Here is a 23655-nt window from a genome sequence, read left to right as displayed (position 1 = left end):
GTGTATCACAGCATTTAGATGGGATCAAAGACACATTCAATATGGATATGTCTTGTCTTTAATTGCAATTTCAATAAATTTCTCATGACTCATCTGTCAAAAACTTTCAAACACTATGCTCTTGACTGCTGGCGTTAATAATTTAAGGCGGCTTTTTCTTTCGGGAATTTTATTAATTTTATTAATTTTATTATTATTATTTATTTTTTTTTTTTTTCCCTCTCAAAGTAAGGTTGCTGAATATCTTGACAGAGATTACTTGTTTAATGCGTTTGCTTATTGGTGAGTTGTGGAGCACAAACCCAAAAAATAAAGGGTCCTTCAACAACTCATCTCACAACCAAGGCACGCAAGTTACACTAGTATACATTTTTATTTAAATCTATTTATCGATGACTATCTAGTAAGGCCTGCCATGCACAAGTTGATGCAAAAGGCACCATCACCTCTATGAACATTGTGTAGGATCCCGCAAAACCAAGGTCTGAATTTGCTGCGACAGCTCCTACCACTGCCTCGACCAGTTTCGTCAGACATCCTGTCGACCTCTACGTGCCTTAACTGCCACGAATAGTAAGCAATGTTGAGCTCACGAATCGATGAATGACTTTTTGTCTGATTCAGATTCGGAAAAGGCCCATATGTGCTTGATTAATTTGTTCCGCGATTCCCACCCCCCTCATGCCTCTCACTCATAGTTTTGGCTGTCAAGCCAAGTCGCGACTCCTGGTTTTCTAGCTCCGTGGACAGCTTCTAGAGCTCTGGAAGAGCTACAGACCAATGACCATGGCCTATGATGCCAAGAAAGCTCGAAATAAGATTGTTCCAGATATCTTCCCCCGTTATCTCAAGGTGGAGGATGTGCGCTTGGTAATAGTAATCTGACTTTATGAATAAAAATGTCAAAGATGATTAAATCACATATAACTACTAGACTCGTGTTATTAGTGAGCATTGTATTCGGTATGGTAAAGCTCAAGCTGTGGAATTCTTTGAAGCATATACAGGCTATGATTTACTTTGAAGAAGGCTTTGGATTTGTGCAAGTCCCTTCATAAGCATAGTAGAGCAGCTGTAGGGATGACGTGGTATAAACGGTAGGATATGATAGGATAGAACCCTTTATTTATTTGCATGTGTTTATTTTTACTTTCTTGCCCTCAATAAGTCGAGCTCCTTCTTTAAAGCAGCATTTTCACATAGAAGTGGGATGAGCTTACTCTCCATCTCTTTTCTTTCCTTCTTTTCGCGTTCAAACTCTTCTTCGTACTTGTATTTTTCTCTAAAACACTCCTGCATCTTCTTTTTGAATCTTTCCATAAGACTTTATTCATCTTCACGACACATCTCCACATATCTTTCTTTTTCTTTACAACATTCTTCCATATATTCTTTTTTTTCTTTTTCGTATCTTTCCATATATTCTTTTTTTTCTTTTTCATATCTTTCCACATACTCTTTTTTTTCTTTTTCATATCTCTCCACATACTCTTTTTTTTCTTTTTCGTATTCTTTTACATAATCCTCTTTTTCTTTATAGCATCTTTTCACATATTCCTCCTTTTCTTTATAACATCTTTCCACATATTGGTCTTTTTCCTCTTCCATCTGCCTCCACTTGAGTCTATATCGATCCTCCTCTATATTCTTTTGCGTCTCCATCTCCTTCTGTCTTGAGTAAAGATCAACCTCCCTACTGAACAACAAATGTTCCCGGTGACAGACTGCATTCTCTCTGTTCGCAATAAGCGCTCGACGCTCATTTACCCAGAGTCTCTCCTCGATCTTTCTATCCTCCCATTGTTTCCTCTCTTCCTGAAATATGTCCAGTAATTTTTTAAGAAGCTCAGCGTCGTTAGGTTTTTTACGCTCCTTTGCCTTCTTTCCAGCAACGGATGCCTTGATGATAGCTGTTAAATAACGATATTGTTAGCATTGAATTATTAAACTCAACTGCTATAAAATATACATACAAAGTAAACTATTTGGTCGTCTTTTTTTTTTTTTTTTTTTTTTTCTTACCTGTCTGCACTCTCCCATCATCCTCGTTATTAGCCTCTAAGATACTTGTCCCTACTTCGTAATCATCGTCGGCGCCATCATCATCATTATCATTATCATCACCATCATCATCATTGCTGTCAGAAGTTTCCAGGTTGACGAAAGCTGTTGATTGGCTTAGGGGCGAAGGCTCTACAGGAAGACTGGTAGCGGAATATACACGATCCAGTTTTTCAAATGCTGGACAGATACTAAGGGCACTATCTCTGAGGGTAGAAAAGTTACTGCTGCTGCTGTTGCTGTTGCCTTTATCAGCTTTAATGAAAAGGGCCTTTGCTTTCTGATATTGTTTCCTTAGATACTGGAGCTTTGACTTTACAGTTTCCTCAGTCCAGTTCGCTTCAGGGTGGAGCGAGTTGATATGGGCAGCGATCCTTGTGCGAACATCAATCCGTCTCTGACCCTGTGTCGGACGTACTACATTCAGACTCTTGTAATTGTCATGGACTGAAACCCAATCCACCAATGATAACGATGCAGGGTTCGTCCAGAATGTTTTTCTTAGGTCCTTTGGAGAAAGAGTGTTCGCAAGCTCTTCTTCTTCCTCATTTGACTCTAAGCGTCTGCGTTTATTAAGGCTGTTCGCAGACGGTGGTGGTTTTGGGAGAATAGCTCGAAAAAGTGATCGAGCTGGAGGCGATGGGTCATGGCGATGATCAACAGATGTTTGTGGTGATGCTAATTGCTGTTGAGATTGTGAAGATTGGCCTTGAAGAGGCTGTCCTTGAAGTGGCTGCATAATTGGGAAGGAAAATGTGACAGAGAAGCAAAGACGGTTTGTTTCGATTGGAAGGGACAGAACAGAATGAATTCGGATATCATCTTTTCAACCAATTAAAAGCCGTATTTTCTGTGCTCGGACAAAACTTATTTTATTTAATAACATCTGTATAAATATAATGTGTATTTAATTTCCAATATAGTACATGTTCAGATTATGGACCTCTCGTGCGATACCAGGCCAACCCATAGGATCAAAACGTCCTTTTAATCGTTGCTCCCATTGCAGCAGTTCATACATAAACAGTAGATTGGGTTGGATAATCACACTTAATCGACGCGCTCGGACCATTAAATACGCATCCACCAATGATAAATTATAATGAGCCATCAAGTAGGCAATCACAATAGTTGCTGAGCGTGATACACCTACACGACAGTGAATCAATATACGGGCATTGGCTCTCCTTGCTTCATCTATTTGATACAAAAGTGAAGAAAGGAAAGAAAAAAATTAGTAGAAATTTATACACAAGCGTCAGGAGTAGAGAAAGGATAAAATAAAAATAAAAAATAAAAAATAAAAAATGCTTACCAACGAACGAGACACAATTTTCGAGATGTCTCCACAGCGAATCCACACCATTGTCAAACATATCGTCCACCAATTTGACCATAAACTTTGACGATGATGCTGGCGGTTTGTCACCGTTGCTATTGCCGTTCGCGTCCACACCCACATCCACATCCTCATCTAGCCCATGGGCCTCTTCACCTACACTCAACACATATCGTATTCCCAAACTCTTGAGCAAGCCTGGGTTAGAAGCATGCGCCAAGTTGCCTAGATACAAAAAGGGTAAAATCCTAGATGGGAACGATCCTTCAAATTCAGGATGATAAAACCATTGAAATCGTTCCTCGTGGCCTGGCCTCAAGTATGGTTTTTGAATAATCGGCTCTTCTTTTTTCCCTTGTGCGGATTCGATTCCTTCCATCATCATATTCAAAGAAGGTGTGGATGCAGATGGTGATATTGGTGATGGTAATGACGAGGACGATGATGGTGTATTTCCTGAAGCTGTGGTGTTGGACATGTTAAGCGATGACGAAAAAGATGACGAAGATGAAGAGGATGAAGATGCAGAAGAAGACAATGACGATGCTCCAGAAGCCGCTTCTTGTTGTTGATTGGATCCTATTGTTGATGATAACCTCGTACTTGCCTCTCGATCTACCTTCTCCATCAGTATCCTCTGCCAAATTTGGTTTTCGACTTCAAGCATCATGACTGCATCATTTGGGTATACGAAAAAACTGCGTCCCAAGTCCGTTTGTAACTTGACATAGGCTTCAGCTAAAGAAATTTGGTAGTGAATCATGACTACTGCCAAAGCCAGCAGTGCTGACTCTGTGTATCCATCCACGCAATGGATCAAAACTTGATGAGCAATGGGCTGTAAAGGTTGCTGTTGAGTGACACGTTCAAAGCCCTGATTGTTATTACTAAAGCTCGACAGCTTTTTGGCGTCTGGAGCCGTAACAGCATGAATGAAGAAAGCCATGTTGACCAAATGATTGACTTGAGTCTGAAGCATTGAACCCATCATTGGCAGGTTCTTTAAAAGACCTGAAGCAGTTGCTCTGCGCATAGCATGGGTAGCGCTGATATCAATATGATCGGGTCGTGCAAAACTAGAAAGAGACGATGTCGAAGGCGGGAATGCATCTGGATTCACTCCTGCAGTAAGAGCACCTAGACACTCCAAATGGAAAATCTCTTTGGTACTCAAAGGCGCAGGCGTGCATGCAACATTGCTCCTGATACGATCCAAAGTCATGGTCGTGGGCGCATTGGCGCCTGAGCGACATTCAACACAGATTGAAGGATGAAAGTTGGAATAATTGTTGAACGAGGGTGGTGTCAATGGTGGATATTCATTCTCCTCTGGAGGAGGCGTGGAGGGTAGAGTTGAGGGCTTTACAGTTGCGGAAGAGGCCGAAGAGCTTTGAGAAAGTGCATGGGGTATAGAGGAAGGAGGGAAAAAGTAGGAGGAGAACGATGTACCAGGAGAAACAGGTGTTGCAAGCGACGATGCACCCGTATTGGTGAGAGGCACATCGGTGTTGTTTCCGAGCTGTTTATTACGGATCAAGGTGAAGGAAATGAAGGAAATGAGAGGGCAAAAGAAAGAAGGGTGAGAATGAGACATCTAAGCATCTTCATGTGCTCTGGGCTGTGTGCTTATGTGACCGATTTCAGTCGCGTGTCATGCACTGGTGATTGATTGGTCAAAGCATGATGTCAACAAGAGACAATGACCAAGCAATTATGCATTAAAACAAATTTGTCTATTGCAATGCCATTATCACAATAAGATCAAACAATAACTGGCTTAAAATTGATACGTACCCAGATACCTGGTGCGATTTCAGAGGCGCGGGTCAACAAGGCCATCTGCTCTCGTTCTTGTTCCCAAAAGTCAACCTTGTTCCTGCTTGGTTGGCCATTGCTTGCGACGGCAATCAACTCTGGGTATTTTGTCTCGAATATCGCGAAAGAATCTATTGTGTATCATGTCCATGTGGGACAAATGCATTCAATACAGATACAGGAAAATCAATATTGTGGGCTCTTCTCTTTCAATGGCGTTTCTCCCATGCTTCTGTAATTTTTTCTTTTTTTTATCCGGTTGGAGACTTTTTCTGTGCTACTTTTTAAAGATTCATACCCAAAACTCTTTTTTCAGATAAAAGCAAACTCTACTCAGTGTCACTGGTTGTGCTGTGCTCTTCAAAGGTACTCCGACACTTTGTCTTCTCATCCCCCTTTTTCTTTACCTGAGCTGATTATGTTTATGCACATACTCTTTTCCATCCCCGACCTGCCCTATCCTGCCCTGTCTCCTGCAAGATACGCCATATTATTCAAAGAGACAGAAACAGAAACACATGCTATCGATCTTTCTTTGGGCTCTTTTTTTTTCCTCTTTTTTTTTTGTTGTTGTTGTCATTACTAATTGTTGTTTCTTGTTGTTTTTTTTGTTATTGTTACCTTTCAGAACAAATGTCTGGCGTCTTGACTCAAAGGTCATCTGTGGATATTGTTCTTTCATCAACTGCCAGATTTCATCTTGAGCTGCAGAGATCTGTTTAGCAAGTTGCAAGATTCCCAGATCCTGCTCACCTTCGTTCGCATACACAACAATGTCTGATAGAAGTGCATAACGTGGCACCTGAATCTTAAAATTTCGGATATTGATCCCTTCACTTTGAGATTGTAAGAACGAGCCCGAATACATTGGATGCATCCCTACTGTCGAAAATGAAGAAGACTTTGCGGATTTTGATGTAGATGCAGATGGAGGATACACTGCATTGGTAGAAGATGATGTGGTTGAGGAAAATGATGAGGAAGAAAGAGAAGAGTCATCCCAATCAGACTCATGTCCAGTCACTCCTTGGTTAGCATCCTGTTGTTGTTGTTGTTGAAGTTGCTGTTGGACTGAGGGGCTATCCGTGTATTGGTGATGCATCTGTGGATGGTTGTTAATATCTCCCAATTGGGGGGGTGATGACTGTTGCGCTTTATTGGCAGAGGCGTTTTGAGAGCCTAAGTCAGAAGGTCTTGTTGCCGACAACACTCGTGGAGCAGGCTTAAGAATCTCGGATGGACTAATGGAGCCTACGAGTCGACCAAGGTCTCGCTCACAGGTATGGACAAACATCAGTCCGCGATGTTCTGGTATGGGTAATTTATGGTTTGTGGCAAATGTCTCTCCATCGACCATCATCGCGTCAGCACCAGTTCCGGTGAGGGAACCAGTGTAGTAAAGATGGTGATGATAGCTCTGTTCGATGCCAAAAAAGTAATTTTGTGTGCTGTCTGTCCCATCAACTCCATGGAGCCAAGGAAACATGGATTTGGAGGGCAAAGGGGTAGAGACAAACTTCTGGTGAAGGGAGAATAACTGGTCAGCTTCAATAGCATGCACAGGGGGTTGGGAATGAATGAGCGGACAAGACGAAACGAATGTTGAGAATGAGTTCTCAGACGACTCGACTGACGAGGGATTTTCGGGTTCATTCTCATTGGCAATGGAGGTGGCAATGACAGTGATGGTGGAAGTGGTAGAGGTATTGTTGATGCTGCTGCTGGTAAGAAAGGTCGTATCGCCTTCCAGGACAGAGCTGGAAGCAAGAGCAGTCGCGACCATGCCTAAGTTAAAGTTTTTTACTTTATTTTATTTTTTGTGGGGGAAAAGGAAAGAGCAAAGTCAGGCAGGGTATAAAGAAGAATGATAAATGAAGAGATGATGAGAACAAAAAAAAAAGAATGAAGAATGAGGAAAGAAGAAAGTAAAAGAGGAGGAAAAAAAAAAAAAGTAGAGCGTCGACACATGGTGCAATGGTACACAAATACACAAACGATGTGATGTTTAGAGTTTTTTTCAGTAGCCCTTTTTCCAGCCTTCCTGTGGAAGAAAAGGAAAAAGAAAAGAACGGACAAAGGGGTTTTGGGTGTCACAAAGCAACCGCTCCAGTGGAGACCACGCGTGTTAAATGCATACGATGCATACATGTTTGTACATGTCCAATGCAATGCAAACAAAATATGCAGACTATTGTGATCTACCCCCTTGCATCCTTGCATTGCAATGAAATCGCATAAAACATCTTCACTAAGCACTGAACACTGAACGCTGAACATCGATGTAATGTTATTCCTCTCTTCTTCTTTTTTTCCTCTAGACAGGGAAGGGAGGAAACGGGAAACATTTCCCCTTCGACGTAACGTAAGAAGATATCTTTTCATCGTATAAAAAAAATGAAGATGTCTTTTCATCATATAAAAAAAATGAAGATGAAGACTATTAGCTATACATGACTGTGTCCTCGTCATTTGGTCATGCACATATTCTAAAAACATATAATTATTGAATTGATTTGGTCGGCTCAGAATTTTGAATAATCTTAAATGAGTTGGTGGCCAAAATCAGCCACCGATTCAATACACAAATCCCATTCAATGTGACGCGCTTTTTCTGGGGCCAATTCAATCAATATATTTTTACAATATGTGCATGACCAAATGACGAGGACAATATATACATCATTGAGAGCATACATGGGCTGCACGGGAATAATAAACAAGCCCTATCAAGTGCTACAAGTTATGAAGATAATGGGAAGGAGAGAGCAAGCGAGAGAAAAAAATATTACCGCTAGTTCAAGTCGCTCTCAAGTCCTCAAGGACAATATATTTGACCAACAAACAACCCATGGTGGATATCCAATGAGAATTAATCAAAATAATCAAATAAACAATCGAATGGTTTGCAAATGCACGAATCCTATTCGCTTTATGAAATTATCTTCTTCTTTTTAGACATGTAAACCTCATCTGCAGCTGCAGTGCAAATCTCTGTCCTGTCAAACACAATTGGCATTTGGGCATGTGCGCACAGGCACCATTCTTCATTGGAATTCATTCTCAGTCCTCAGTCTGGCAAATATATATATATTTGTATAATACATGTACATGAAAACTAAGCGCATCCCAATCTAATCTTTTGTTTTCCGACGTGCTTCGAAACCTTGTAAATGCAGTGTCTTTTTGATCTCTACCCACAAGCCGTTTCGGAGTTTCTCAGGAATGCTCTTATCGCGCGTTTGTACAACCCATTTGATCTCATTGTATCCCATTCTCTTGTACAACTCTGGGTGCCATCTTCCCCCGAGGCACAGATCGCAATGTATCCGGTTTATTCAAGATTCTAGACGCCGGTTTTGAGAAAAGAAATGCTCAACTTTTTCCATTCGAATCAAATTCTGATCGCCGGCCCAGGCAATGAAAGCCAGGAGCCGAGAGGGGTAGACGAAAAAAGATACAGGAGCAAAGCACAAGCATACGTTAGATTTTATAATATGCTGCTTATGGGGAAAGAAGTTGCAGAGGATGGGAAAGTCAAAAGGAGAGTGAACATGAAGAGTGGAGACGAATAAAGGAATAAAGCGGAAAGCAATGTAAACATCGACGAGATTGTGGGTGAAGCGCGTGACATCATATTCTTAAAAAAAGAAGCCCAGTCATTTAACATTTGGTGTATTTAGGAGGGAGCTTGCAGATGCGACACTGCATTATATAGAGTCTAGTTGTCGTGAATCACGCGGCCGATATGCTCTCATCATTTTTGCACAAAAGCGCGCATCTGGAAGCCATCAGTGCCTTGCTTCCTGAGACTCCCCATTGGGTTATTAAATGATAGCAACTTTACGTGTGTTTCCTTGAAATAGACGGGAACTAAAGTGTCAATGCGCACACAAAGTTCACGTGGAAGAGATTTTTTTTTTTACTTGTAAGTAGTCGAAGAGAAATAGGTTGATAAAGAATGCTGAGCATCTGAAAAAGACGCGCCTTTTTAGGAGTCCCTTTCATAACCGCTACAAAGCACCTTTTGTCCTTTTAAGAATTAGATATAGAGTATTATAGAGCGAAATGCATTTTTATTTACGTTTTTGTATGTCCTTATAACACCTATCTATATGAGAACGAGTTGTGTCTTTCACAAAAACCTCGCGAATCCTTTCACATAACGGCTCCTCAACTTCAATAGACAGCTACGTGGCAACAGGTCGCGGGCTTATTGACCCATGGTTGATGTTTGCTTTTGCTTGATTATATCATGGTTTGCAATGGTTGATGAGAAGTCTTTGGTTCTCTATAAAGCCCAAGACATGGTAAGTCATATTTGTGTCACTGGAGCCTTTATAACTCATGAATGCCAAGCCAAAGACCAAATGAGTAGCAAGACGTGTTAGCTTCGATATAAACACGTTTGGTCAATCCAGTGGATTGGAGCGCTCGAAACACTACAGTGCAATCTCGCCAACACAACAGATACCATTTAACGTACTAATGTTGCAAGAAACCAAAAATAACAAATCAAAATATCTCGATAACCTTGAGAAGTCTCGAAATGCAATAGCTGGACTTTCGGGCCTTCCGCTTTGTGAGTGGCAAACTCCAGCCAGCTGATACAGAATCTGCTCCTGAAATTGAAGTAGTATACAGGCAAACCTTCCGGTTCAGAATAATAAATTTAAACAACTGCATGGGAGAGGACCTGTTTGATTCATAAGGGCATCCGTTATCGTCCGCATCATCGTAATGTCAACACTTTTCACTTCTGTTTCCTTTGAGCATGATTAATGATCTATAGCACCGCATGCTTTCAAGAAGGTCTTTGAACCATGGCGGACTTCCGAATCCGAGCAGTGGCCCAAAATCCGATAAATCGAACTGTATCCGACAAATTGGATTTGATCCGAGGGTTTAAGGAATGATTGGATAGAGGTCCACTGAGGACGCAAGGCGCTCTGATGATCGGTTTGAATATCAGCAAACAAATACATTACATATTCTGTAGGGCATGAGCTTTCATGTGTGATACTGATGCAGCAAGTCAACTCATGATATGGATCAACGGACATCGTCCCTGCCTTTGGGTCGAGACACACCACGCGTTTGGCATAAACACTGCACCATCAAAACATACTACCCAGTCCATGGCAGATCGATACCACACGCCTTCCGAGTTGGCTGCCTCTTTTCAAAAGGTGTGGTTAAATTTCGAGGTGATTCGTCAGGGTGACTGAAACAATTTCGGGCTCGGAAGTCTGTCTTCCATTCCAGGCTTGGCGGTGGTATCACTGGGATGTGGTTATTATATAAAATAAAATAAAAAAAAACACTCCTCAGTGATACCACCGGCTAAACAATATGCCGGCGTCGGTCTGATGTTTGACATTTATTGAATGCAAGACATATTCAGCTATGGCAGAGTGGACGCTTGAGTAGATTAACAACGGTGATTGGGATTGGGATGATGTTGAAAATCGCATTTTGGATGCAAGTCCTATTGAACAGGGGTCGCTCGGTAGCATGTCACTTGCAAACGTCAATGGAGATACAAACAGTCTTTCAAGCCCTGAAGATGAAGTAAGTATCATATCAATCATATCTTCAAGGGTATATATGGTTGATGTGGCGGACATAGATATGGAGAATATGGATATAGGAGAGGAACACATTATACAAATAGAATATGACCAGCAGCATGATATTTTTAAAAAAAGACTTTTGTGTCTTTATTCATTATTAAAAGGTGGATAAAATATAATGCAACTAGCAATAGAAACCGACGTCTTTATTCGAGACGGACAAAAAAACAGACCTGCGCCTGAGTACAGACTCTCGTACTTCTGGTACTATTATAATATATACTGCCTAACATTTTTAAATCCTATAATTGCACATCCTGAACCCTCTTTAATTGATTATGAAAAGTTGCAAACTATAGGCCCAGGTCGAGGCCGCACATTAAAAAAACGAAAGCTCGCCTTCGAGAGCCCCGCAGGGGCGAGCAGTGCGAGCGTAGTGCTTGCAGAAAAATCAAACAAGTCGAAACGCTTCACGAACAACGTTGAGCTGACAGCTGACCAAGTCGATATTTTTTTTTTTAAAAAAAGACTATTGTGTCTTTATTCGTTATTTATTTATTTATTTATTTTTTTGAAAAAAAGAGGCAAGGGATAGAAACCCACGTCTTTACTCGAGTCGGATGAAAAACATAGATCTGCGCAAGGAGATAACAGTTTAGGCCTTCAGACTACTCGCTTTTTGAGACAACAGCTGCCTCTGAACAGTTATCAGTGTAGGTGTTGAAGACCTTTGTGATATACTCAATCATCTCAGGTTCCGTGTCATTGTTGTCCCGGAGAACAAAGCTTCGATTGGTAAGTTTGATGGGAGCATCCTTGTCACGCCTCATATGCTGAATGACATTTTCACCTCTTGGCGAAGGATCAAACCGCAACTTCTTAATCTCAATGGGGTCCAGATTAGCGTGATCAGCAAAAAACTGCTTCAACACACGGTCAACCGTCTGTCGTTTCATTGCAAAGATGCGGAATCGTGGTTGAGGGATTTGAAACTTTACAACGATAAAGACTTCCTGCTCTTTGTGCGTACGCGGCATAACTCGATCACGGTTGGCCTCCTGGTGCGCACGCTCACTGTTGACGAGAGCGCCTTTAATGTTCTTCAGCTCAAGTTTGGTCTCGGCGTGGCTGGACAATTCTTTATCAAGCTCGACTTTGGCCACCTGGCGTGCATACTCACTGTTGGCAGGAGCGAGCTTAGTATTTTTCAACTCTAGCTCTTTCTCCTCAAGATTAGATAGAGCCGCATCAAGGTCTGCCTGAGAAGACTCGAGGTCATCCTTGGTGTCCATAAGATCCAGTTGAGTGTTTCTTAGCTCGAGTGTGACGGCAGCCAATTTCCGGCGCAGCTCCTCAATAGAGTCAATAGACTCAATAGACTCAATGGGCTCAATGGCAAGTTCTTCCTGAGATTTAACTAGAAAGAATATATTGAAGGGAAATTAAGTGTTAATGTCCAAAGAAAATGTGTGTTAGGTTGAGCAGAGGATGTGAAGACTTACTAACGGTCATGGTCGCGAATGTCCAGAATTCTTCGAATGAATGAATGAATGAAGAGGCATAATGGAGATTTTCCACGCTAAGGGTATAATTGGAGAGAATCACATGATGAGGAGTGATGCAATGTCGCTCAGATCAATTCAGACGTCAAAGGAAAGGAAAAGGAAAAAGAAAAAGAGATGGCATGATTTCATTGGGAGAAAAATCATTAATTAATTGAGGTATTCGGGATTTGATAAGGAAAGTAAAGAGTGGCATAATTTAATTGGCTTTGGTAAAGAAAGTTGTGATTTGGCAGACCTCCAAGAATTTTCACTGGAAAAAGCCCGTCACATTATCTTCCGAGAACCCAGAAAATAATTTCAAAATCCCACGCCTCCATCGTTCTGTTCACACAATTTGTTGTCCAACACCTTCTTAATCCTCGATTATTTAACAATAACTTATAAAAACACAGCCTCCTAAATATCTCCTATCAAGGTAATGGTGCATCTATTGTAACTTTGTTGAGAGAAGTGCTTCATTCCTCTTTTTTTCAAAAATTGGGACGAAAGCATTGGTGACCAGTATCAATAGTAACGTCAAGTTCCTATCCATACTGTATTTGCTTCGATGCAATGCTCAATGCGTTACACGCCGGAGAGGAAAGATATAGTCGTTGACATATATTCGCAGCCCGAAAACTCAAACCTTCCTTACAGTTTGAGCTTCTTCCTCTCCCTGCCTGGAATGCGGCTATTGTATAGTTGTTAACCATTATATTTTTTAGACATATAGTTAGAATGAAGGATAAGAACCAACGCATCAATCGAATTAAAAGCAAAGAACCAGGGATTAGCTACCTCTTGAGCTTGGCAACCCCAACGAAACTCAGCGCAAAAGATTCGTTCTCGATTATCACAGCCTATTCCCCGATGCCAGGGACAGATGCATCGTTGACGATTGGCACTATTGGAAGACTTTCTATTCCAATGACCAGGAATGGACTCTAGCATTCACAAAGGAGCAATTATCGATCCAAGACGTTAGACGTTGGAGGAACGATCTTTAACTACCAATGATACCAATGACTTGTATTAGGAGTTCAAATATGATTTTTTTTTTTTTTTAAAAAAAAACAACAGATTTGAGGGAGGCTCAACTGGATACCCTTTGGGTCTATTATTTTAGAGGCAGCGGTAGAGACCCAGAGGGTCTACCCTGTGTGCCGTGGAGCGGCATATAGGCCGCTGCTTCGTAAGAGCGATGTCCAAGTGTGGTCTCTAAACGTGGATTTTTAATCGAATCACCCTATTAACACCGCTTTGCTCGTCAATAGAACGAAAGAAACAAGAGCTTAATGGGAATAGACGGGCCACCAGGTCGTCCAACAAGGGTCTGGGCCTTGAAAAGGATACGCCAACCAACGATTCTCGCTTTGAACAGGAAATATTTCTTGAATTAGCAAGTCCTGACGATATCTCGACATCCAGTTCGGCGCCGCCCGCATCTTCCACTTCGAGTTCATCTTCTGGATCAAAGTCTTCGACTTCGAGCAGTTCCAGTCTTTCGCCTAATGAGATATTACATTTGCGAGCTTTCTTCAAAGAAAATTATTATCGATATCTTGGCCCAAGATGGCTCACAGATTCTGGAACAGACGTGGATGAGGTTATGTTTCCATATATTATGAGTATGGCGAGAGAGTCCTTGCTACATTCCTTCATTATCGCAGGCGATATCGATCTACCACCATCTCTTTCTGTTGAAGATCAGACTTACATTCGAGAATAGATTCAGACATCAGACAATAATCATATCGAAACTGCCCTCCTCGAGGATTGGATGCAAAACGAGTTATCACAGTACCTTCTGTCTCCGTCAGACTTAGAAACATTGCTACGGAATGGGGAAAGCAATCTACCAAACCCCGCACATACATATTAAGTATTATGACTTTGTCCTGGGTATGGATCTCTTCGCTAGACTTGGCTTTTCCATCACGGGAATAGCCATGCCAGAGACAAAAGAAGAGGAATTTCTATGAATCCTTATGATGAAAAACCTCAGGCCATTCTATTCCAAGCTTAAGAACGAGAAAACGCTGCTGAATTCAAAGTTTTGAAAGAAAAATTCACGTTAGCGTTGGAGCCGTATCTATGAGTACTTTGATCAGATATCATCATCCGTCAGTACTGGAAGAGCCTAAACAGCAAAACCCTCATATTAGAGACAGAAAGAGGAAGAATCAGCAAAAGAATAATGCGTCAGGGCCAACAAGACCACTTAATAGGAAGCGGAGACAACTCACCCATAATCAGACCAAACGTCTCAATAAGCGTTATGTCGCGGCAAGGCTGTAGAATGCCGAAATCTGTTAAATCAGCAGGGTTGAGCTTTTGTACGGATAAGTTTCCTCTAGTATGAAGAAATGAGAATACATACATGTCCTCATTTCAATTTTTTTTTTTTTTGTACATCAATAAATAACAGCTCAGCAACCATTAACTTTATTCTTTCTCTTGCAGCATTTGCAACTAGCGACTGAGTATGATGGCAATTGAGAGTCAAGAGAGTCTACAACTCTCTCTACCTGCATGCGCATGTTCTTATACTTCTCTGACTGCTTGTGTAGTTTAGTATACTTGTAGATCGTCTCTACGTTGCTTTGTCACGATGTACAGACCCAAATAATCCTAAAGTGCTTATCGCGAACGGCAAGGTAATAGACAAGTCTGAGACATATACACGGAACATTGTCTTCAAAGGTGCTTTATAGACACATTACCTTTTGATCGTCATTTACAATGCTGCCTCCTCGCTGTTGTTAACTCATCAAATGCTGTGTTACCAGCTATTCTCCTTTTGGATATTGTACTACTGTACTTGCGCTTTTCTTTTTTTTTTAAAAAAAAAAAAAAAACATGCAGTGGTAAAAGACCAAAGGCCTACATGGGTTTATTGTCTTCGCCCCTATGTCAAAATATAAACCTTCTGCTGCTGCAAGTTATGTTTCTTTTTGTTGCCTTACGAGGCAAGAGCCAGCTGTGGCTTCGCCACGGTCCCCGGCTCGTATTTATTAAATTGGAGTGGATAAAGGCTGAAAGGGAACAGTGAACATGATCTGTGTGTACGTGAGCTGCGTGATACAAGTGCAACTGTACATAGACTAGGCCATAAAAGGAAGGTGGCAATGATTTTTCACACGGGTAAGAGAACGTAGCAGAGCAATGTAAGCAATACAAGAGAAATAAAGTTTTTTGAGCGTAAAGGTAAAGGGAGGGAGAGGAGAGAGGGTACCTGACCTGAACCTTTGGCGATGACACACATCCATCTCTTTCTCTAAAACTAAAAATTAAAAACTAAAGTGGCCAGGTATTTGGTCTAGGCTATATACATAATGAAGGACTAGAGTAGAAAAGATGACTTGTCAAGGTTGGATGAGAATACTTGAAAGTAACAAAGTCTTAGAAAAAAGGGGGGAGCCTGGGTTTGTGTGGGATGGGTGACAGCTATAAAAAAAGAACATTGTTGATTGATATTCGTCTTCTTTTTTCTTTTTCTTTATCCTCTCAACTCCTCTCTCTCCATTCACCCTCATATCCCCTTTCTTATTCTTTAACGTCTCAGCAGCTGTCATTGCTTTTCTTTTTTTCTTTTCTTTTAATTAATTTAAAAATTGATTCGTTGATTACTTTCATTCAATTCATCTTTCATTCATTTTAATTTTCATTCCCTTGAACTTCATTAACTTCATCTCATAATGTCTTCAATGCTGCTGAGTCGTTTCTCTCTAAACAGGGCCGTACTCCTGCGTACTGCTGCTTCCAGTACTGCGATCCGCTCCATGACCGTCCTCAATTACTCTTCTGCCGCCAAGATCAACCCCAAGCATAAGGCCATCTTTGATCAGCTCGACCTCCAGTTTGAGAATAAAGGTGTCTTCAACGGCACCTGGGGTGGCTCTGGTCCCGTTGTTGAGTCTCTCAACCCTGCTGACGGATCTGTCATTGGACGCATTCAAACTGTAAGTGTCTTGTATAATTTACTTTTTTTTTTTTTTTTTTTTTTCACACGGTCAAACTTGTTTAATAACGCTTTTCTTTGCGTCTGTAATATTATCATATATTTATTGTAAAAGGGTACTGTCCAAGAACTGGATGAGACACTCAAAAAGATGGAGCAGGTCAAGGTTGCCTGGCGCGAGACCCCCGCTCCTAAGCGTGGTGAGATTGTTCGTCAGATGCGTGACGCCTTGAATGAGAAGCTCGACCCCCTGGGTGCTTTAGTCTCGCTTGAGATGGGTAAGATCTTGCCGGAGGGCAAAGGTGAAGTTCAGGAATACATCGACATTTGTGATTACGCCCTGGGCCTGAGCCGATCCTTGAATGGACAGGTCGTTCCCTCAGAGAGACCTGGACATTTCATGATTGAGCAGTGGAATCCTATCGGAACTGTTGGTGTCATCTCTGCCTTCAACTTTCCTGTAGCTGTCTATGGTAAGTGAACTTATTTTAGTATATATTTTCTTTTATTTTATGCTGTTGACATATAAATGTAATGGAAGTAATAGGGATCATGATATAGCTTTTGTTTTCAAAAAAAAAAAAAAAAAAAAAAACTTACAATTGTTACTTTTTTCTTTTTTTCTCATTAGGCTGGAACTCGGCTATTGCCCTTGTCTGTGGTAATCCCGTCTTGTGGAAAGGCGCTCCTTCTACCAATCTCTCCTCGATCGCAGTCACAAAGATCTTGGAGAAGGTCCTTGTCAAAAACGGCCTTCCTGGCGCTCTTTGCTCCTTGGTCGCAGGTGGTGCTGATGTGGGTCAGGCCATGGTCGATGACGAGCGTGTGAAGCTTCTGTCCTTCACTGGCTCAACTGCTGTAGGTCGTAAGGTTGGCGAGACCGTCTCCAAGCGCTTTGGCAAATCCCTTTTGGAGTTGGGTGGAAATAATGCGATTGTCGTCATGGATGACGCAGATTTGGATCTCGCACTGAGGTCTGTTCTCTTTGCTGCTGTCGGTACTGCTGGTCAGCGCTGTACTACGACTCGCCGCTTACTCTTGCACGAGAAGATTCATGATGAGTTCCTCGAGAAGCTTGTCAAGGCTTATCAATCAGTCCGTATCGGTGATCCTCTCGAGGCTGGTACTCTCTGTGGACCTCTCCACACTAAGGCTGCAGTCGAGCAATATAAGAAGGGTATTGAGGCCGTCAAGGCTCAGGGTGGAAAGATCCTGACAGGAGGCAAAGTCTTGGATGACCGCCCTGGAAACTTTGTGATGCCTACGATCACCTCCATTTCCCCAGATGCTGAAGTTGTTCAGAACGAAATCTTTGTTCCCATCCTTCACACCATGAAGGTCAAGGATCTGGACCATGCCATTGAGATCAACAACTCGGTCAAGCAGGGTCTATCTTCATCCTTGTTCACCCGCAACCCTGCACATCTCTTCAAGTGGGTTGGACCCTCAGGATCGGACTGCGGTATTGCCAACGTCAACTTGCCATCGAGCGGTGCAGAGATTGGCTGTGCATTTGGAGGAGAGAAGGAGACCGGTGGTGGACGCGAGTCTGGCTCGGATGCCTGGAAGCAATATATGCGCCGCAGCACTTGTGTCATTAACTACACGGGTGAGCTCCCTCTTGCTCAAGGCATCAAGTTTGAGTAGACAGTTTTTTTTAAAAAAAAAATGATAGACAGATTCTTTTTTGATTATTTTTAAGCCAATCCAAACTTATCCTTCTGTAAATAATACTCTTTTAAAAAATGGTTTTATTTTTTATTTATTAATTTAATTTGCTTTATAAAACCTGTTGAGAAAGCTACTTTTTTTTATGATGTGGCCTCTTGTTCGTCTGGATGCTCGATCGATGCCAAATGTTTCAAGACATCCTTTTTTGTGATCAGGCCGAGCAGTTGCCCATGCTGTGTGCATAATACATACCGTACTCCCTAATGACCATGGAATCATTCATTAACAAACAAAACTTAAGCAGATGTCCACCTTTCCAGTATCCTTTTTTTTTTTTTTTTTTTTTTTTTTTTTTTCACTTTTTCTTACCAGTCGCCTGAAAATAACAATAACCTGATCCATCGGGAACCGGTGTGAGACCGTGATGGGGGTCTGATCCATCCATAATCGGAACTCTATGAACGCTGGGGTGTTTTCCAGAATTGGGACCACGTTTCCCGCAGGGGTATTTCCAGGCAAATTCCTTTTCCTGGCTTCATCGATTGCATACCGAAGCTCAGTTCTGGAGATATATCCAACCAACATCATATCTCGGAGTGAATTCACTACAGGATAACCCTTATAGTGAGTTTCACGTAGCAAACTATCCAAGGAATCCAATGTATTGCCTGTCGCTGTCACTACCACCAAATCTTCTACCGGTGTCATCACCTGAGAAGCTGTCGTATTCAGTCTGTATTCCTCCTTGTCATCCAAGAATGGATATCCACAGAGCAGAATGATGCCATCAAAGATTCCTTCTTTGCCAAATGCATCGCCCACCCATTTACTCGTCATGACTAGAGGAAAAAAAAAGAAAAAAAGAAAAAAACTATCTATTTGCATGTTTTCCTTTTCTTTTCCTTGAACAACCCAAGAATAAACTTTCATCTTCCTTACCAACAATCATGATAGGAAGGACATAGGTGAGTGCGCCTGTCAATTCAAACATGATGATCACCAGGGATACCGTCATACGAGTGACACCTCCCATAAAGGCGGCCGCACCCACCATCGCATACGACCCTGGAGTCACACAGGGCACATCTGGAAGACAAGACGAAAACAACCAAAATCCTGGATGGTTGACCTGCCAGGCTTGAACCATCATCCCCAAGGCTCGCCCAAAAAGTGCCCCAATTACCATCGAAGGCATGAAGATCCCCGCAGGAATCGCCAGACCGAACGTTAAAATCGTGAGCAGACCCTTGACACCACTAGCAGATAAGAGCGCAAAAACTCGAAGGCCAACACCTCCATTACTTTTTTTTAAAAAAAAGGGAAGAAAGGATTGTTTTTTTCAAATCATTTTAGTATTTAAATTTAAGGATATTTTATCCGCCTACTTTCAAATACCAATACTTACTCGCAAAGTCCATGATAATTCGCTCCACTATCACATTCGCGGAATAAATTCGCTAGTAACTCTGGAGATTGCACTCTTTTTTTTTTTTTTTTTTTTTTTTTTTTTTTAAACGGGGGGGCAGTGAGGAAGATAAAAAAAAAAAGAAGGATGAATGTTAATGAGTTATGGCTTTGCTTCTTTTCTTCTTTTCTTCTTTTCGTTGGTTTGGTTCTCATTACCTGGTAAAGATGTTCAGATACCCAACGATCGCTGTTAGTAAGCACACCACAATAACCTCATAAACAGGGTAAACCCTTAGCCATGATGTTTTACGGAATGCTGCGAGCCTCAAGTTCATCTTGATGAAGAATGCACCCCAAAGACCCTAACATCCATTGAAGGCCAACAAAATCTTTTTTAGTCCATTTGGTTTTTGTAGTATTCTTGTCAGTAACAAGGCCATAAAAGATTTTTTTTTCTTTTTTTTTTTTTTCCTCTTCTTACCCCAAGGATCCCCAAGAGCATATAAAAAAACATCTCAAACCCATGCCAACCTCGATCATACGAAACTTGAAAGACCACCAACTTCTCTGTTCTGAATGGATCCATCAACTTCAACGCCACGGCTGCAGCCATTGCACAAAAGAAAGAATGCCACATCGTATCCGACGAGAAATAATAAGACATCTCTTCCATTGCAAACACAACACCTCCGATCGGTGCTCCAAATGCTACAGATATCCCTGCTGAAGACGCTGCACTCAAAATTTCTCTCATCTTGGCCTCATTCCTCTTGAACTTTTGAAACACTCGTGGTATAATATTCCCAATACAACATGAAATATGGACTAAGGGGCCCTCCTTCCCTAATGAAAGTCCTGCAGAGGTGGAAAGGACCAAGGTCACAGTCTTGATCACCAAGGTCTCCAATCCTAAATAATGTCGAATGACAAATCCTCCCAAGATAGTCTTCACTTCTGGAATGCCCGAGCCTTCTGCATAGGGTGCAAATGTCTTGACTAGATAGGCAGCGGTGGTAGCAAACATCAAAGCGAATAGAATGTAAAAGAAGTAGCCGACAATAAATGATGCTCTGTTCCAAGGAATCCAGTCTGTACATTCCTCCATGTCTACATATCGAAACAAAAAAAAAAAAAAAAAAAAAAAAAAGGCATCCATGTTAGCATGTAAAAAAAAAAAAAGAATCCGCTTTCACTTTCATTTGCACTCATTTTCATTTTTTTTTTTTTTTTTTTTTTTTTTTTCTCCATCGACTAAATTACCGTCTAGACCCCAACAACAAAAGTTACGACTGAGATAAAATGCGGTACTACAGTATCCTTCTTTGATGTCGCCCAACCATTGTGAGGCAATGTCTGATCCTCCTGCTACAATGCCCGCTGCGATTCCAACCGCCAATACGACCGCCCAACTTTGAGCCCAATCAAAAATGATGGCAATCTGGCCCGCCACTCCCGGCATTCGTTGAATTCTCCGAATCCGTTGTCTCTCGTCTGCGTAATCATGGATCCAATCTATGAATATATATATATGTTTAATAAGAGAAATAGATCGATCAAATTATTTTATGTTTATAACGTTACGAGTATGTACAGGCAACGAACGGCTAAAATAAAATAGAAATAAAAACCTTACCAATGGTTGTAAAGTCATCATATGCAACACGCATGCCTGTGCCTTCAACAACCCAATCCACAGCATCATCATGATATGGATTTATGCCTCCAGGATAAATCGGACTCGGCCCATTTGAATACGATCCCGAGCCTGATCCTGATCCTGATCCATGATCCATACTCCCTATCGATCCATTCCAACCTGCTGCTCCTACCCTTCCATTTCCTTCACTTTCCAATTCCGATACTCCTGGATTAGTTCCGTCAGCATTCAATGGATCTGAGGTCCTTGCTGCGGTTGGTGCTGCTGACGCTGCTGGTGATGTTGCTGATACTCCTCCTCCTGTTCCTAACACAGTAGTTCTAGGGAAGAACATTTTACTTGAGTGACGTGGATTGAGTCTAGAGGCAGATGCAAATGGTCCGATACCTAAGCGTGGTGATTTCATATGACTGCTGCTTTTGATACTACTATTATTGCCGTAGTTGTTGCTGCTACCACCACCGCTACTACTAATACCAATACCACCGCTATTGTCTCCAGTACCAAGGACTGCTGCAGCACTAGCTCCTAACCGGCTCAGAAATGAGTTACTTCGACTACGCCTTCCCCCTTGATGGTCTGGTAGATTTTTGTTTTTGAAGAAATTGAAATCATGGTGACTCCTAAACAATAACAACAGCAACAAAAAAAAAAAAAAAAAAAAAAAAAAAAAAAAACGAAGCTTTCCAGTTAATGACACAAATGTATTTTATTGCAATATTACAAGTTAAAAAAAAAAAAAAAAAAAAAAAAAAAAAAGAATACAATGTAATATAATATCAAGGCACTTACTTCAATCCCCGGATAGTTTCTTGAGGATGCAGCGGTGTTTCCGAGTTGGTATCTTCATCATCATCTCGGTCTTCTTCTTCCCGGTCTTGATGAGTTTCAATATCATGTATCTCTTCAATTCCAACTTGTTCCTCGTCACCTCTTTTCTTTCTAAGATGCCTATGCTGCTTATTATGATCATTCGAGCCCGTACCTCCATTGTATTCCGATTGTATCAGCTCCTGAAACCTTTTCTTCTGTACATTCGATGATACTCTTCCTGCTCCTCTTCTTCCATTTCCTACTCCCTCCTCTTTTCTTTCTCCTTCTCCTCTCTCATCATCGTTATCATCATTATCATCATCTGGATCAAATAATGGTTTCCTTCTAAATCTTGACCCTCCCAATGCTAGTCCTAAGGGCATAGATCCTTTCTGGATTGCAGGACTCGTTCCAGGTGGCTGTGTTCGACCGGAGGAGGATAGGGATAGGGAAGGAGAGGATGATAGAGGTAAGATTGCTGAATTGGCATTGAATATAGAAGGAGATTCCTTGCGTTGGATTGTTTCCATTGGTCTATTGCTGTCATCGTTTCCCGAAGAATGTTGTGACCATGACCCTGGTCCTGACGCTGACGCTGACGCTGATCGTGACCTTGACTCTGATCCTGATCTGGGACGAGGGGCTTCTGGCGTACTAGAGGACGTTATTCCAATTCCTGCCTCTGTGCCAGCCTCTGCCTCTACTCTTGTCCCTACTCCTAATTCTGTTCCTGTTCTTGAGCCAGTGTTGGCTATAGGTGAATCAATGGCGTTAAAGAATGCGTCGACTTCGTCCTGGCGTTGGTTACTCATGGTTTCTGATCTTTCTGTCGTGTTTGTATATATGTGCATACGCGTGTATGGGCTTTGAGTGACAGTACCAAGTATATGATGAGACAAAGGAGATGAGAAGCGTAAGGAGGCGGAGGGTGGGAAAAAAAGATATGAAGGGGCTGTAAGGCAAAGGAGGTTCCTTCCGAGGAATGCAACGTGTTAAACTTGTTCCTCTTATTTGAATTTGTTCCTTTCTCTCTCAGGGATGAATTAATGAACAAACAATTGTAACAAAATGAATGAAGTGGAATGAAATGAATAAATTGACGGCTTGGTGCCAGCCAGCCAGCCAACTCGAAGTAAATCAATCAAAATCAGTCAAGTCCAAGTCCAGTCTAGTGGCTCTTCTACTCAATTGCTCCTTTGCTTTAAAACGTTTTCGTTCGCCTAATCTTCCTATCCTTTTTTAGTTCCTGATCCTCGAAACCCTGCTTGCGAGTGATCAAAGGATGAAGAAAAGTGTTTAATGCGAAATGAAACGAGACCAAATAAGTGAAACGTGCATTTATTAATGCACATCATTGCCTCACTCTCAATCGCCCCAGCCCACAAAAAAAATCAAAAGCTAAAAAAAGCCACATGCCAATGCTAAATGCCAAATTTATAGGTGGTTCACAAAGGATTTGTTCTCTGCATACATTTTCTGCGATATTTGCAGGAGTTGTGGATACAGAAGCTTTTTTACACCTCTTTATCATCTTTCTAGCAACGGCCTCATGGCACCGACTGTTGATAATGTAATGTTTAATAATATATTGACCAAAGCATACCCAAGAAGTACAACAGCAAGTGTGATAGTATCATTTGCCCGTCCGCACGTTCGCATCATCCTCGATATTAATTTCCATAACGTACATCCTTATTTTATCATCATCGTCATCACTATTAAATACTCACGAACAAGTTTTCATAGTGCTGGGTAGATTGTAAGGGTACTGGCTTTGAGGGCAGGGTCATTGTCTTCGCTAGTTTTGGCAAAAAGAC

At 41.6% G+C, this 23655-nt stretch overlaps 7 protein-coding genes across 7 annotated transcripts; 2 read left to right on the top strand and 5 right to left on the bottom strand.

Annotated features, from left to right (window-relative positions):
* Positions 1–1120: 1120 nt before the first annotated feature.
* BCR41DRAFT_390907 (hypothetical protein) lies at positions 1121–2833 on the bottom strand. Its single transcript, XM_022028300.1, has 2 exons — positions 2023–2833; positions 1121–1910 (listed from the first exon to the last, which is right to left on the bottom strand). Exons 1-2 carry the CDS (start codon positions 2798–2800, stop codon positions 1327–1329), a joined length of 1362 nt encoding a protein of 453 aa, XP_021875237.1. The 5' UTR covers positions 2801–2833; the 3' UTR covers positions 1121–1326.
* Positions 2834–2915: 82 nt separating this feature from the next.
* On the bottom strand, positions 2916–7124 carry BCR41DRAFT_365418 (hypothetical protein). The gene is made up of 4 exons (XM_022026159.1): positions 5837–7124; positions 5195–5346; positions 3377–4919; positions 2916–3258 (listed from the first exon to the last, which is right to left on the bottom strand). The coding sequence occupies exons 1-4, from the start codon at positions 6996–6998 to the stop codon at positions 2969–2971; spliced, it is 3147 nt and encodes a 1048-aa protein (XP_021875236.1). The 5' UTR covers positions 6999–7124; the 3' UTR covers positions 2916–2968.
* A 4206-nt stretch (positions 7125–11330) lies between these two features.
* BCR41DRAFT_390905 (hypothetical protein) lies at positions 11331–12550 on the bottom strand. The gene is made up of 2 exons (XM_022028299.1): positions 12288–12550; positions 11331–12202 (listed from the first exon to the last, which is right to left on the bottom strand). The coding sequence occupies exons 1-2, from the start codon at positions 12295–12297 to the stop codon at positions 11454–11456; spliced, it is 759 nt and encodes a 252-aa protein (XP_021875235.1). The 5' UTR covers positions 12298–12550; the 3' UTR covers positions 11331–11453.
* A 716-nt stretch (positions 12551–13266) lies between these two features.
* BCR41DRAFT_402463 (hypothetical protein) lies at positions 13267–14058 on the top strand (the record flags this gene model as incomplete). Its single annotated transcript, XM_022029314.1, has 3 exons — positions 13267–13309; positions 13456–13521; positions 13604–14058. The coding sequence occupies 3 exons, from the start codon at positions 13267–13269 to the stop codon at positions 14056–14058; spliced, it is 564 nt and encodes a 187-aa protein (XP_021875234.1).
* A 2053-nt stretch (positions 14059–16111) lies between these two features.
* Positions 16112–17937, top strand: BCR41DRAFT_315324 (Seabream Antiquitin and elucidation of Its substrate specificity; the record flags this gene model as incomplete). The annotated part of the gene is made up of 3 exons (XM_022021209.1): positions 16112–16291; positions 16406–16763; positions 16922–17937. 3 exons carry the CDS (start codon positions 16112–16114, stop codon positions 17935–17937), a joined length of 1554 nt encoding a protein of 517 aa, XP_021875233.1.
* Positions 17938–18101: 164 nt separating this feature from the next.
* On the bottom strand, positions 18102–21035 carry BCR41DRAFT_379427 (chloride channel; the record flags this gene model as incomplete). The annotated part of the gene is made up of 8 exons (XM_022027217.1): positions 18102–18221; positions 18331–18800; positions 18901–19262; positions 19367–19441; positions 19585–19730; positions 19850–20475; positions 20629–20880; positions 21002–21035. 8 exons carry the CDS (start codon positions 21033–21035, stop codon positions 18102–18104), a joined length of 2085 nt encoding a protein of 694 aa, XP_021875232.1.
* Positions 20796–22799, bottom strand: BCR41DRAFT_249587 (hypothetical protein). Its single transcript, XM_022020173.1, has 2 exons — positions 21818–22799; positions 20796–21648 (listed from the first exon to the last, which is right to left on the bottom strand). The coding sequence occupies exons 1-2, from the start codon at positions 22687–22689 to the stop codon at positions 20973–20975; spliced, it is 1548 nt and encodes a 515-aa protein (XP_021875231.1). The 5' UTR covers positions 22690–22799; the 3' UTR covers positions 20796–20972.
* Between the last annotated feature and the right edge of the window lie 856 nt (positions 22800–23655).

This window comes from Lobosporangium transversale (genome assembly GCF_002105155.1).
Source record: "Lobosporangium transversale strain NRRL 3116 chromosome Unknown BCR41scaffold_90, whole genome shotgun sequence".
NCBI lineage: Eukaryota > Fungi > Mortierellomycota > Mortierellomycetes > Mortierellales > Mortierellaceae > Lobosporangium > Lobosporangium transversale.
This window is presented reverse-complemented; position numbering and strand designations above follow the sequence as displayed.

Excerpts from the sequence above, each read along its gene's own strand:
- BCR41DRAFT_365418 (XM_022026159.1), bottom strand. The coding sequence starts at position 6,998 with ATGGTCGCGACTGCTCTTGCTTCCAGCTCTGTCCTGGAAGGCGATACG. Across the intron at positions 5,347-5,836 it reads CCAGACATTTGTTCTGAAAG|ATTCTTTCGCGATATTCGAG; the intron begins GTAACAATAACA and ends GATACACAATAG. Across the intron at positions 3,259-3,376 it reads AAATTGTGTCTCGTTCGTTG|ATGAAGCAAGGAGAGCCAAT; the intron begins GTAAGCATTTTT and ends TGTATCAAATAG.
- BCR41DRAFT_249587 (XM_022020173.1), bottom strand. The coding sequence starts at position 22,689 with ATGCACATATATACAAACACGACAGAAAGATCAGAAACCATGAGTAAC. Across the intron at positions 21,649-21,817 it reads GAAACTATCCGGGGATTGAA|GAGTCACCATGATTTCAATT; the intron begins GTAAGTGCCTTG and ends GTTATTGTTTAG.
- BCR41DRAFT_390907 (XM_022028300.1), bottom strand. The coding sequence starts at position 2,800 with ATGCAGCCACTTCAAGGACAGCCTCTTCAAGGCCAATCTTCACAATCT. Across the intron at positions 1,911-2,022 it reads TGATGGGAGAGTGCAGACAG|CTATCATCAAGGCATCCGTT; the intron begins GTAAGAAAAAAA and ends GTTATTTAACAG.